Here is a 15,268-nt window from a genome sequence, read left to right as displayed (position 1 = left end):
TTATTCATTTTTTCCCTACTCATATAAGTAAGAATGTAATCTAGACATGAAATTTGAATTTGAAAATACCTAGATCTGAGCATTAATGGCTTTTCACTGTGGAACAAAGCCTTAAAATATTGTCATATATTCTCTTTTTTGTGTGTTTGTAAAGATATTGTAACATCACATTAAAATATGTTGTGTATCACTTTTTAATGTTAATTTTATTTCCGTTGGGGCCCTGAAAATAATATTTCCTTGTGACACAGTAAAATTTCTCAATGTGTAAATGTGTTTTTCCATACAAGACATATTTTTATGTTTAATTGAATCTCAACATCATATCTGAGATCTGATTTTTTATTTTTTATTTATTTTTTCATTTATTTCAGATCATAAAAATCTTTAGCGAGGATGGGATGGGAAAGGTGGTGGAGATCCCAGCCGACATGACAGCGCGAGACCTGTGCCAGTTTCTCGTCTATAAAAACCATTGTGTGGACGATAACAGTTGGGCGCTTGTGGAACATCATCCAGCCCTGGGACTCGGTAACTGGCTTGCTAGTTTTCTAGGCTAGAGGGGAGCGAGTGAATTTATAGAGCTGTTTTAAAGTGTCTCTGTGTGTGTCAACCACTTTAGATGCAGTAATTATAGGGTCTTTTGTGCTAGAGTTGAAATCAATGATGACCATGTAAGAGAAGAAGACAGACTTCCTTGATTCATCCTTTTATGTCCTCGGGCTGAGGGGAATTGATTAACGGTTGCCGGGGGAAATCCCGTCTTACAGAGACACATAACAGGAAGTTAGGTTCCCCAAGAGTAGAACTGGTTCTGGTACTTTAGAGTCGAGCACGGGACTTTCACATGTTTTGTGATTCAGGACGAGTTTAAAGGTGACCCAACACAGCACCAAAGCTGTTGATGATCCAAGATTTAACCTAGATGATTTAATTCTATTGCCAAAAAAAAAGAAAAAAAAAAGAAAAAAGAAATCACTGCTTTGTGGTTGGCACAAATCATGTTTATTTGCATCCATATGCATATAATCCAGATGTAAAGTAGTTTGAATCATATTTCATTTTACCTTGCATAGTTCTGTTTGTATTTTTTGAGAATGAGAGCATGTTGACACCTGCCTAATTTGGCTAGATTTTAGAAGATAAACAGATGAATTTGTGTCTAAATACCAGACTTTGAATGGACACACAGCTTTGGGAAGTGTTTTTCATACCTCAAAAGTTTATAAGCCTACTGATTTTTCCATTCTAGCTATGCAGAGGTATATAATTAATTTAATTCTATTGTTTGTAATTTGATTTATTTTTTTCTCTCTCTGATGTTTACGACCTTATCAAAACAGACCTGTAACTCACTGGTTGAGAACTACTGCTTTAGCTCTTAGCGCTTTAAACTCAATCATGGTCAGTGTGTTTTTTGACGTTGACGGTTACTGTCAGAGTGCACTTGTTGTGGGCAAATCTCTAGGCTAACACATGCTGTGCATTAATTGGTTACCTCAAATAACCTGTGGCATGAATGTGAGGCTCGCTAGTAGAACTGAAGTCAGCCTAGGGCAACGAGTCATACAGGAAGTTCAGCCACCCGAGTGTGTGGTCTGGACAGGATTTTGTTTGGCAAACAAACCATTTTATTTTTTATTTTCAACTGCTCCCCTTCTCTGTATCATCATTATTTCATTGTTCTGTTTTACTTTCAGTTTCCTAGTGAGTGTAGGGATACAACAGATGATTTGGAAATATGGGAAAATTTTGGGCAATTTTGAAACTCTAGCTTGTCAAAAGCTAAAAGTGGTTAACCTACAGTACAGTCGGGTTAATATTATTATTTTATTTTTTTTTAAGTAGGTCGCTACATTATAAGCTTAATAAAAAATAGCTAACTACATTTCAGATATTAAAGGGGATAATGTAAATATATTGTTTTACATATCTAACTACCAGAGATTATTTTTAATAAACTTTTAATCATTTAATCGTGTTTATCTGACACAAAAGCAATGGGAATCTCAGTGACGTTAAGTTGTTTAGAAACTAAGCACTAAATACAACTAATAAATGTATAAAATCGCTTCAATTACTATATCTGATGAAAACATGCTGAACAGCATCATAAACTAAACAGAAAGATATATATATAAAATTAACCATATACCATAGAGATTTCAGTTCAGAGAAATCAGTATGGTCATTTATAGAATTGCTATTTGAACTGATTTGTCTGAATGAAATTATTCACTAAAATAATTGTGGGGGCAGTCGGACTTGCACCCAAGTCTCAGGTCAGGCAAGGATTGTAGGTGGGGGGAGTGAATAACCAGCGCTCTCTCCACCCTCAGTAACACGACTGAGGTGAGACCCTTGAGCAAGGCACCGAACCCCCAACTGCTCCCTGGGCGGCGCAGCATTGGCTGCTCACTGCTCCGGGTGTGTTCACTGTGTGTGTGTGTGTGTGTGTGCGCGTGTTTGTTCACTACGCACTGCTGTGTTTGTGCACTTGGATGGGTTAAATGCAGACCACCAATTCCAAGTATGGGATGTCATACTTGGCTACACGTCACATCCTTTCCTTCCTTTCCTTCCTTTCCTTCCTTTTCTTCCTTTTCTTCCTTTCCTGCCTTAAAATGAATCAGACTTCTCAATGCTACACATAAGAAATATATATATATAATTTGCGTTTAATAATATCCTTAGCTTGCTTGATTGCAAAGTTTGTGAAATACAATATTTCAAATAATAATGTAGTTTTAGCATACTACATCACTACATAGATTTTTGAGGGCAAAAACAGATTGTTACTATAAAAGCTAAATGTTTTGTAAAGCAGATCATCTATTGTCATGCTACTGGAAAATGTAGTTAAGTTATTTTTTGTTTAACATGTTTAATGTAAACCCAGTCTCTGAAAGTAGATCTTGTGTTAGTATTTAGTATTATTATTTGGTATCCCTGAGACCTTTACAATAATAATATTCATTTCTTCGTTTCATGTCTTGATTTACTTTTTCTACGTTGCACAACAGTATTGAATAATGAACAATTTGGAAAAATGTTTCATTTTATATTCAAAACAGGCCACATTTAAAACACAGGTCCATTCCTCATTTGTTATGGATCCACTCTGCTCGAATAGTGCGAAATGCGGTTGAGCGAAAGCATGACATCATCTCTCTGCAATGCTCGACTCTCTCCTTACTAAGCCAAATATTGAAAGACAGGATGATGGAAAAGCTTGTCACTTCTGAGTACCTCTGTATCTCCAAGCATCATTTCAAGATGGATGTGTTGTGGGGAAAAGTTTAACAGGGTTTGTCGTAAAAAGTGGATTAAAGTGTGCATAAATTGATATACAAAATTGTTGAATTGGGTGAATAATTGCTATATGCTTGCTATATGCTTTCTAGATAGTGACTGTATAAATGAACAAATGTAGAAAAAGAAGAGTTTAACTTTTTTGCACTGTAACAAGTGAAAATGTGCCATTCTTACCATAAAAGAGTAGTTTACTCAAAAATTTTAATTCTGTGATCACTCACCCTCATGTCTTTTGAAAATATAAAACATCATTGCACATTAAAGGAGAAGCCCTCTGAACAGTTCCACAGTTGGATGAAGAACATGTCCATGTAAGGGTTCAGAGTTAGTTTTTTGAGCATCCATGGGCAGCATTAGCTGCACCATCATTCAGACTGGTAGGACAGAGATTGTGAGAAAGACAGGGAAACTAAATAGAGGTCAATTTATGCACAGATCACATTGAGGGTTTTTTAAGTCAGTAAGTCCCTGTACTGGTTAAGCTGAACGGGGGGTGGGGAGAAAGAGGTGGTGTGCGGGGGGCTTTATCTCCTCCAGACAAACTCTCTTTTCATGCAGGCAGGGAATGCTCACCCTGTTTATTTTTTGTCTGCCTGCATGAATGCTAACAGACTGATGTCATTCAAGATGCAAATTTTACACCACGTTTTGGTTACAAAGATGCATTTACATAAACACAGACCTTTTCACAAGTGTAATACAGATTTGGAAGTGAATACAGTTTATGTGACTTATTTTGACCTGATTTTTATTATTTTTTTTCTCCGTCATTCCACAGAAAGATGTTTAGAAGACCATGAACTGGTTGTCCAAGTGCAGGCGTCAATGACCAGTGAGAGTAAATTTCTCTTCAGGAAGAACTATGCCAAATATGAATTCTTTAAAAATCCATTGGTAAGTTAATCCAAGACCTCACTTGAACTATTTCATAATTAGGTTAATATGATTGTTTCCTTCTCTTAGTATGGGTGCAGGTGTCAGTAGGTACATAAGTAACGTGACATGGATTAGCGCTAAAGGAAAGTTCCTCACATTAATGGACTGTTTTCAGTCTTACTTGGTAGATGCAGATATCAAGTGACATGATTCCAGTTCAGTGAGCTGCTCTCACACAATCCAAAAGAAACCCATGCCTCTTACTGTTTGGGCTGGTAATCAAACACTTTCACAAACATTCAGTCCTCTTGTAAATTCAGCCGGAGACAGAGAGAGGAAGGAAATCTGTGCTTTAACCATACAATTATTTTCGTCCCTTGACACTGTTTTAAATTGCTGTAACACAAGTACACTTTTGACTATAGAATCTTTGATGACACTTTCTTTGGGCCTATTTACACATAGTAACTTCATGCGCCTTGATTGATCAGATTGCATTCCATTTGCACTTAGCAAAATGTCTGTGCTTCCGTAAAATGAATAAAAACGGTCCCACTTTATATTAAGTGGCTTTAACTACTGTGTACTTACATCAAAAAATAAGTACAGTGTACTTATTGTGTTCATATTGTATTGCAAAACACTTTTGTTGCTATTGAGGGGGGATACAGGTAAAGTTAGGGACAGGTTTGGTGGATTAATGGTGGGTTAAGGTGTCAGGGATGGGTCAACAGTGTAATTATAAATGTTATTACAGAAATTAATTACAGATGTAAAAATATAAATACAATGTAAAAACGTGTATGAACACAATAAGTGCATTGTACCAAATGATTAATTAAAATGAAAGTACATAGTAGTTAAGGCCACTTAATTATAAATATAATTGTTTGTCACCCAATGATTGATCAGTCAGTTGTGGATTGTGGGATTGTCATTTGTATGATGATGTATTTCCATTTGAGAAGAACTGAAGTATGTGGCCTGAACAGCTAAATGTGGCTCATTGGAGTACTAAATTCCGATAAACCTGGATCTGGTTTCATCTTAATGTAGTTCATCTTTTAATATGGCTTAGGTTATATACAATATTACACCAATGATTTTCATCTAACTTTTAAAAAATTATGTGCACTGCAACTAATATTAGTTAATCATTTATTTTATTTTAATTATTTATAAATTTTTCTGAGCTATGCAAAGCTTTGTATTAAATTTCCAGAAATTCCTTGTGCTGGTAGAAAATTATTAGAAGAAAGTCAATGGGTGGCAGACTTATGTTTTTAAAAGTTGCATAATACTTCATTGTTTTGTTTGTTTTTGGACCAATGAGCCTTTAGAATAATACTGAATAATTGCTCTTTTCTTTCATCCACCTTAACCACAAAAGACAGGCTTTTTTTCTTTTTGTTGGAGATTGTTTTTGTTTTGGAAAAAAAAAAGTTACACAAGCAGATGAATGTCTTTTAACTTTTCTATCATTTAATAGACATTATGGGTAGTGTTTCAGAGCATTTACACAAGGATTAACTTTGCATGATACTACTAATAAGCTTTATATAACATTGAATTCATATGACTGTGTATTTTAGAGTAAATGGACTATGTATTTAGAGGATAAGGATTTAGCTGGGAATGTCTATTCTGACAAACTAAAGACAAATTAAAATCCTACAACCTTGAGCTAAAACATGTTTTTCGACAGAACTTCTTCCCAGAGCAAATGGTTGCCTTGTGTCAGGAGACCAGTGGGACCATCCCACCATCCCAGCTCCTGCAGGTACAACATAGACACGTGTTCTCTTTCCTATCACCCCCGATCTAACATCAGCCCATACATCTTTGAATTTTTTACAAGATAAGACCACTCTCTTATAATCTAGCTGATGACTGTTAGTGAAGAAATATACACAACACACAATTAATTATTTTTCATAATTGACTAATTATTACATTTACATTCACATTTATGCATTTAGCAGACGCTTTTTTTATCCAAAGCGACTTACAGTGCATTCAGGCTAACATTTTTTACCTAACATTAACTTTTTAACCTTAATTATTTTACATTATTTTATTTATGGTATGAATTTTTTTATTAATTTTTTTTTCAAAATAACATTTCCCTAAATATAAATGCATTTTGTCAGATTTAGCTTATTTCCCTGTATACCCCATAACCTTCCTGGATATCAAATTTAGAAAATATTACTTTTAATCAGTGGTTTATTAGCACATTTAGACCTTTGTTAAAACCTAGTGGTGAACAGTTCACACTGAAAGGAAACCACAAATCTTAGCTGACTGTTTGATTTATTGAACTTTCAATTATTTTCTTCTTTTCCCTCCAGAACTTTTTAAACTCCAGCAGTTGTCCTGAGATCCAGGGATATTTGTATGTGAAAGAAATGGGCAGGAAATCATGGAAGAAACTGTATGTGTTTTTAAGACGGTCAGGATTGTACTTCTCAACGAAGGGAACGTCAAAGGTGAGTTAACTTTGATACTGGAATGGCAACCCTGAACTTAAATTTAGCTTGCTTTCTTTCAAAAAAAAAAAAAAATGCCTGGTGAAACAGCTTTACCAGTCTATATTATGTACAAGCCTCTGTTAATGTCATCAGGTGCTGATTTGACCCCTCCTCCATTTTTGAGTGCTCTTTTAGTGCCCTCTCCCCTCTTTATCCATTAAATGAAATGAGCTGTTGGCTGATCTTTCACAGGAGCCCAGGCATTTACAGCTACTAGCAGACCTGGAGGACAGCAATGTCTTTACGGTAATAACGGGGAGAAAGCTGCACAATGCACCGACTGACTTCGAATTCTGCATTAAAGTAAGTTTATGTGGTCTGTTATGAGAACTCTTAAAGAAGATAAGCTTTGAAAAGTTAAATGTTAAAAATTAAACACAAATTCAGCCTAAAAGGCTTTAAACATTATCCTGTCTTGTGTAGAAAAACACAGTTAAAAATCTTACAAACTTTTAGTCAGCAGAGGGACTAATGTTGTGATTATGATAATTTGCAGCCTAACAAAGTAAGGAATGAAGTGAAAGAACTGAGGATGTTGTGCGCAGAGGACGAGCAGAGCAGAACATGCTGGATGACAGCCTTTAGACTCTTCAAGGTTGGTAGTGGAATCCAATTTCACTAGCTGATAGAACTGTGCCTTTTCCCTTCATCTGGAACCTTAGCCCTTTTCCTGACTGAGCTAGAACAAACACTCTTTTTTTTTGGATTATCCTTATCCTGGTTATTTTATTTAACCATAACCCTTCACTTGACTGATCTAGAACCTGAACGATTTTACTGACTGATCTGATACCTCCACTTTTAACTGACTCCACTGTTCAGTAAACCTAAGCTTTTCCTAACTGAGCTAGAACCCACACCCTTTCCCGGCTTATCTAAAACACACCTTTTCCCCTGGCTGATCTAGAATCTGTACCCTTACCTTAACTGATCTACAGTAGAACCTGAAAAAATTCCTGACTGGTCTAGAATGCTCACCCTCTCCAGGCTGATCTTGAACCCCCTCTTTTCCTTGCCTGATCTAAAATCCTCTTTCCTTGGCTAATCTAGAAACTACCAAATTCCCTGACTAATCTAGAATCCCCTACTTTCCCTAGCTATTCTAAAATCGGCACCCTTTCATTGGCTCATCTAGAAATAGCACCCTTTCCAGAATTCGAGCCTTTTTCCTGACAGATCTAGAACCTAGACCCTTGTTTATAGGCTTATCTGAAACCCACATCCTTTCCCTGACTGATCTATAACATGAACTCTTTTCTAGGCTGATCTAGAATCTGCATTCTTTCTCTGGCTGAGCTAGAACCCTCACACTTTTCCAGGCTGATCTAGCGTCTGTGCAATTTTTTTCTTTGACTGATCTAGAGCATCTGTGACAGACATAATGCAGTGATGTTCTATGCATCAGACGTAAATGGTGTATGACATTATCTTGTGTACTGAAAAGAAAAAAAATTGATTAAAATACAGTTATGACAATGCTTACCTTACACTTCCCTCTAAGGCTGCGTTTACACTTGGCATTAACATGCGATCACCGTGATCCGATCAAGCAGATCGGATCATCAGTCAATCAGAACATGGCGCGTTTACACTTGGCAACATCAACTGACTTCTCTATCTGGATAACCGATTGGATCTGTCTTTCCTACGCAATATTTAAATGATTCTGCAGAGAATGGCCCACTGCAAAGTCAACCTGAAGTGGTGGGTTTTCTTCTGAAAAGCATTTTCAGTCACGGGATATTTTCCAAATCAAAGATGAGTGTAGGAATCTCACTAGTCTCCACACGGATGTTCTCCGGCTTTTTCTCTGACAGTTCACAAGAGAGGGGGCGGCGTTTTGCATGACGTCCACCTGCAAATGCAGACACGATAGCTGGATTGTTACATTACACTGAGATCCGATCACAATGCGTCCTCGACTACCTCTAGACCAGGACACACTGATCGGATAACATTCCGATCAGAAGTGCGTTTACACTTGTCTTTTCAATGTGTATGTGGACAACATCCAGATACAGGTCGCATGTTAATGCCAAGTGTAAACGCAGCCAAATACTACACTCATGAGAGTATATTTGAGGAGCAAATTGTGGTCGAACACATTTCTGAATTCAGGCAGCATCATTTCACTTTAAGGAAAATGCAATGGATAGTTTTGTATATTAGCATTATGTTTTATTCTTGTGTTTTGTTAAAGAGTATCATTCTTTTTTGACTCTTTAACACTTTTTTTTCTTCCTCATAGTATGGAATTTTGCTATATCAAAATTACAAGATCCCCCAGCAGCGAAAAACGTTGCTTTCACACTTCTCAGCGCCTGTGGTAAGATCCTGCTCCTAACCTACTCCTCTCTTCCTCTTTACCTCACAGATGGAGCATTAATCAGACATGTGTCAGTATGTGGGCCATGATGTCACATTACGGAATGATTGTTCAAGTGTTGGCAGTGAAGTTATTATTACAGCTTGTCTTATGAATATATTATTCAATGCTGACAATTTGAGAAAAAAATAACATAGAGATGAAAAATAAGTAATTTAAAAACAAATTATAAGGAAACAAACCACAACAATTCATCCATGTTCATGTTATGCTTAAAATATTTTGACTATTACTTACTGGTTTAGAACATGTACTAGATATTGACCAGATAATTAGCAAAAGACAACACATCTGTAATATGGCAAACTCATTGGCAGTCATTGTTACTTCCGATCTTCTTTTCCAGAGGAGTGTCTCAGAGAACTCTCTGGTAGCCATGGATTTCTCAGGGAGGATAGGCCGAGTGATTGACAATCCCGTGGAGGCTCAGAGTGCTGCCATGGAGGAGGGACATGCCTGGAGAGTAAGTTCCAATAATCATATTTGTTTTGATTGTTTAATTATTTGATTTATATTTAAATTTAAATTTAAACTTGTATTCAAATTAGCATGATGTAGAAAATTTAAAGTTGATTGTGTGGTTTATGTCTCCCTGTGTTTTTGCAGAAGAGAAGTCAGCGTATGAATATCCTAGGAAGCCCCAGCCCATTACACGCCTCATCATTAAGTGGAGGTACTTTCTAAGTTTAATTAATGTCTTTTGTTGATTATTATCAATATTGTGACTTGTATTTACACTAGCAATAAATAGTTAATCAGGCTTAATCATGTTTATGAAAGGAGTGTTCATAAAGTGTTATCCAATTTAATATACTTTAAAATGTAAATTATTTCTGAGATGGCAAGGCAAAATTTTCAGTAGCCATTACTCTAGACTCATGTGATCTTTCACAAATTATTGTAATATGCTATTATGGTGCTCTAGAAACATGTCTTATTATTGTTCATTTTGAAAACAGTTGTGCTGTTTAATATTTTTGTGGAAACCATGGAATATGTTGTACTTCGATGCACTGAAAGTGAAAGTAAATTCTTTGAAGCAAAGTGAAGTTATTTACTGTCACTTTTGATCAGTGTAATGCATTCTTGCTGAATAAAATAATTTATTTATTTTAATGTAAATGGTAGTATGTTTAGTATGAATCCAAAGCCCAGACTTTTGGCTGGTAATGTAAATAAAAGTAAAACTGAATAATAATAATAAAAAATTGTAAAACAAACAAAAAAAAAAGAGTTAAAATTAATTTTCACTATACATTATAGGAACAGTTCATTAATGTCAGATCATGTAGATGAAGCCCTTGCAATATAAGAATGTGCAATACATGCCTTTAAAGAAAGATACCATTGAATGTGCACAGTATTCCATTGAAAACTGCTCACTTGTCTTAAAGGCATTTTGTATCTCCTTTGATCCAGTTATCCACAGAACTCAGCTTTGGTTTCACGGTCGTCTTTCACGGGAGGAGTCTCACAAGATGATCAATCAGCAGGGCAGAGTGGATGGGTACATATCATAGCTCATTAGTTATTCAAAACAACATTCTGGATGATTCTCTGTTCTAACTATGCAATATATACTTACACTTAACTGTCTTTTGTGCAACAGAATGTTTCTCTTGAGGGATAGCCAGAGCAATCCTAAGGCATTTGTACTCACACTGTGTCACCACCAGAAAATCAAACATTTCCAGATTTTACTGGTAAGATTTTATCTTTTTTTTTGCACTCAGAATAAATATAGCATATTCACTTATATGCTGATGCACATTTGGCACTCCTTAAAATACTCTGAAGTATTCCAAGAATGCAAAAGATTTATTGAACACCACCTTTAACTTGCTGAGAATGAGTGTGAAAGACAAGAAACCACCTCCACATAAGAGTGCAGATGCAAATGGTTGATCAATGCATTGCAAGTACATGCTGTACATAACAAGCATTCTTGCTTTGCTGTGCCTCTAACAAACCTCAATACTCTAGGAGGGCGATAGAGATAAAACCTCAAAAGATTAAGCCTTTAAACCTTGTAATTAATCAGGTATCTTGCTATAAGGATATCAGCATGACTTCAATTAACATGCTCAGCAAGAATATTTTCAAATTGTAGCTCTGCCAGTAGGGAAAACTCACAGTAGAAGAATAATATGTGTTTTTAAATCGCATGAAATGAAATTGCAGTTTTCAGCACATATAAAATGGTTAATATAAACTACTTGACTAATCTTCCTTTTTTTCTCAGTGTGAAGAAGACGGTCAAATGTTCTTGAGCCTTGATGACGGCGCCACCAAATTCACGGACCTGATCCAGCTGGTGGAGTTTTACGTGCTGAACAGAGGAGTTCTGCCTTGCAAGCTTAAACACCCCTGCACCACTGTGGCCTTATGACCTCCGTTTGCCTGATTCTGCCTAAAAACAAACACTCAGACGTCATGTGCTGTGGTGTAATGCTGTGCTGCTGGGCTGGAGAAAAGCACACTGCGAGAGCAGCTCGCTATCAAGGAGAGGGAAAATCAAAACAACAAACACAAACAGGACCAGCAAGAAATAAAGGAAATAAAGCTTGTGTGTTAGCTGCTGATGAACCTCTCAGCCACCTGCACACTAGACGTGGCCGGAGCAGGTTCTCAGGACAATCATCCAGAGGGAGTCTTCAGGATCCATGGTCTTAATCGAGCAGATAATGATTTGGGAAGACCAGCAGAACACTCGTAAATCACATTTGATTTCAATTTGCACTCATGAACCAGGAACAAGCAAGCTATAGCAATTTTTGCTTTCATAAATCAAGCAGATTTGATTCAAGAATGTCCTGTGAGATGTGGACGGCCAATTGGTGGTTTCAGTACTGTGAAAAGACAATTCCTGTGAATTCGTGCTTTCGATCCTTTTCTCTGGTAATCACTAGAATATTTAGACACTTGTCTTATTTTTTTTTTTTTATATGCTCATTTTCTTGAGCAAAGAACTCTCATGCATAATGCATTTGGCCTATTTTTTTTGTGTATTTTTTTTTTTTTTAAGTTTCTCCCCCTCACAAAAAATATAATGTGGAGCTCTCTATTGTGGATATAAAGAGGTGTGATGTGCCTTTTCTATTTTTAGGGGTATTTTTTCTCAAAAATGAAATTGGGTTATTTACTCACCCTATTGTTGTACCAAAACCGTATTATTATTTTTATTTTTATTTTTTTTATGTATTTCAAAGACAGCTCATAGCGACCACGGCTGTTAGTTTCCTGGACAAAATACACCACGAAAGTATTAAATACAGTGCTTGCGCTATATTTCAAGTCTTTTGAAGCAATATGACAGTATTGTATTGGAGACCGCAAGAAAGTTGAGTGCGAGTCAAGACCGAGTCCAAATGCTCCCATGTGCATTACAACACAAGAGTCCAGTCTTGAGTACTAAACCACTGCCATATGATACATTTGGTGAGGAACCATCTGAAATTTTGATGGCAAGCCAAGCTTACGTCCAGAAACTGGAGAAAAGACAACAACCTCAAAAAAAAAAAAAAAAAAAAAACTTAAAAAAACATACAATTTTGGAGGGACATGAAGGTGAAAGAATTATATGGCCAAATTTAGTTTTTGAGTGAACTATTCCTTTAAACATGAGTACAAAAACATGGCCTGACATCATCACCACATCCTTTAGGAATGGTGCCTTGATTTTAAAGAGGAGTCTGTTGAGTTCAGTGATTAATAACCACTAAACCCTCTGCTGGGAACTCTGCAGTGGGTCGCAGTCTATCAGGAGCTAGAACAACCAACTGGAATCTTTAGAACTGCTGTCATCTTCATTCCCAGCTCCAGTCTATTTTATTGTTGACTTTCATTTTTTCCCTCCATGTTTTGAAGATTGTTCAAGGACAGCACACTGTGAAGCCCGGGCTAAGAACACCCACAGAAAAATGGGGTTCGAATTTATAATCTGCCTTGTCCATGGTAGCAGTAGGTACAACGGATTTGTAAAGATATTTTTTGTACTTGTGACGCAATGTAAAGAAAGAGCCATGTTTTTAGTTTGTACCTATATTGTATTAAACTAGATAGAAAGGGCATAGCCACCATGTCTACAAGTTCACCTAAGAGACCAGTACATAGATAAATGCAAATGATGCAATCACTTTTAAATATTGCTTCAAGAAATGTATTTATTTATCTGGATTTGTTTACTTGAAATTTAGATTAGTTTTTTTTTTTTTTTTTTTCTCAGCGCTGTTCAATAATTTTCTTCCACATTTTTGTGGATTTCTTGGACCTCAGTTAAATAGACCCCCTTTCTTGAACCTCTTAATACTAATTCTTTGTCAACATCCTTCTTTTGAACACCATCTGCATAGTCCTTAGTTATGGAGAGTCATATATATATCTCACGACAGCTTTCTTTCCATTCACATTAGATGAACTGGTGTCTACACAATTATGGTCTATCTTGCAAATTTCTTATTGTTGTCTATCAAAAAAAAGAGTAGTTTATGTCACAAAGTAACATGAAGCTGTTTGTTCATTTTAGGATACATATAATTCATATAATCTCGGTTAAGTAAGGGATAATGTACAATCAGCCGCCGGCTTTCACACAAAAAAAAAAAAAAAAAAAAAAAATATATATATATATATATATATATATATATATATATATATATATATATATATATATATATATATATATATATATAAATAAAACTAAAAAAATTATCGAAAGTGCAATCCTGATGAGGGATTATTTTGACTGGACATTATGCTGCTTATTACACGGCTACTTACCAATAAAAAGTCAATTAAAAAATGAACATGAAATATTGATTTTATTGAAACTATTTGTTTATGATTGCCTAATTAAAATCAAGTATTTCAGAGAGCCGTGTAATAAGGATATGATCTCAGTCTGCCAGGTACTACTTAGACCTCATTGGATGATTTAACCACAGAAATAGACTGCAGGGCTTAAATCAGTGATATTGTTATTATTATTGTTCACTTGAATATCTTTCTCAGTATCAGTTAAGTTAATTAAAGTGTGTGTCAGTGTTGATTTAGATGCAGTTTGGGTGGGTCTTGCATTCACCAAAAGGCACAAGCATACACACACAAGCTTTCTGAACTTGACATTATGTCTTTATTTTTCAGGGTTTGATAAGTGAAGCTATACAATCAGCCAGCCAAGGACTAAACTAACAACACTGCAATTATGATGCTATTAATTAGCATATTCTGCAACCAGTTTTGATATACTATAATTCTAGTCTAACAGTATATCAGGACTTTTTCCACCTGATTCAGACAGATGGATGTATTGACTTTAGAGGTTATATGTTTTTTTTTTATGAGATCATTAAACAATAAAATGAAAGAATGAAACAATTTGAAATTGTAGGTTACTTAAAGACTAGTTCACGACATGTTACTGGTGAATCACCTGTGTGAGTAAAAGTGATCTGTATGGTAGTCTGAGTATCATTAGCGCTTAACCTACTTGTTCATTAGTTGGCCGTTCAATCTAAAAGTGAGTAGGATGTCTGTTCACAATCCAAACACTCGGGGCATCATTTCTAAGTTAACACAGTAATACATTACACCTCACATTGTCCATACAGATTTATTTAATTTGTCACATTGTTTCGTTTTTGCATATATCATGTAACATGCAGCTCAACACAACATTATAGTTACACTCCATTCATGTACAACTGTACATGTACACGTTTGTAGATACCACACTGAATTTTTGGATACGGATTAATTTTTATTTTTTTTCACAATGGCATATAAAATGAAGAAACTTGACTTATTTTAGTGCATTTGTATTCTTTGGTTAAGTGTGTAAATATTGAATCTATCCTATTTTGTGTTGCTTTGTCATGACCTTAAAGAATATGTTATGTTTGACAGAAAACTGGACTTTAATCATTGAAGGTCATTATTAAGCTAAATTGTTGTTATAAAAGCTCACTTATTCTCACAAATACACTTATTCTGAAAACAATAACAATTTATGCCTTGTAGATATTAGAGAAATGTTTGTTTAATATAAATCAAAGACAAATTCTTTTTTGCATTTTCCCCAATGTTGTTTGAAAGAAGCTGGTAGCAGCATTTGGAAATGTGTGATCTGATGAGAGTTTATCAGTGAAAGAAAGAAATGTCA

General features: G+C 35.5%; 1 protein-coding gene across 4 annotated transcripts in view; it reads left to right on the top strand.

Moving 5' to 3' along the window:
* LOC109076381 (growth factor receptor-bound protein 10-like) overlaps positions 1-12,149 on the top strand; it is a 44,792-nt gene extending 32,643 nt beyond the window's left edge. For all 4 annotated transcript variants that reach the window (XM_042772020.1, XM_042772019.1, XM_042772021.1 and 1 more), the window contains 12 exons: positions 375-531; positions 4,094-4,209; positions 5,897-5,971; positions 6,543-6,680; positions 6,915-7,025; positions 7,219-7,317; positions 8,971-9,048; positions 9,455-9,571; positions 9,715-9,781; positions 10,528-10,615; positions 10,718-10,811; positions 11,351-12,149. In XM_042772020.1, the coding sequence (XP_042627954.1) occupies positions 375-531; positions 4,094-4,209; positions 5,897-5,971; positions 6,543-6,680; positions 6,915-7,025; positions 7,219-7,317; positions 8,971-9,048; positions 9,455-9,571; positions 9,715-9,781; positions 10,528-10,615; positions 10,718-10,811; positions 11,351-11,497 (1,287 nt within the window). In that variant the 3' untranslated portion in view covers positions 11,498-12,149. The remainder of the gene's footprint in view (positions 1-374; positions 532-4,093; positions 4,210-5,896; positions 5,972-6,542; positions 6,681-6,914; positions 7,026-7,218; positions 7,318-8,970; positions 9,049-9,454; positions 9,572-9,714; positions 9,782-10,527; positions 10,616-10,717; positions 10,812-11,350) is intronic.
* Positions 12,150-15,268: the final 3,119 nt, after the last annotated feature.

This window comes from Cyprinus carpio, chromosome A16 (assembly GCF_018340385.1).
Source record: "Cyprinus carpio isolate SPL01 chromosome A16, ASM1834038v1, whole genome shotgun sequence".
Lineage (NCBI taxonomy): Eukaryota > Metazoa > Chordata > Actinopteri > Cypriniformes > Cyprinidae > Cyprinus > Cyprinus carpio.
Note: the sequence above shows the minus strand (reverse complement) of the source record. Positions and strands in the feature narration are given on the sequence as shown.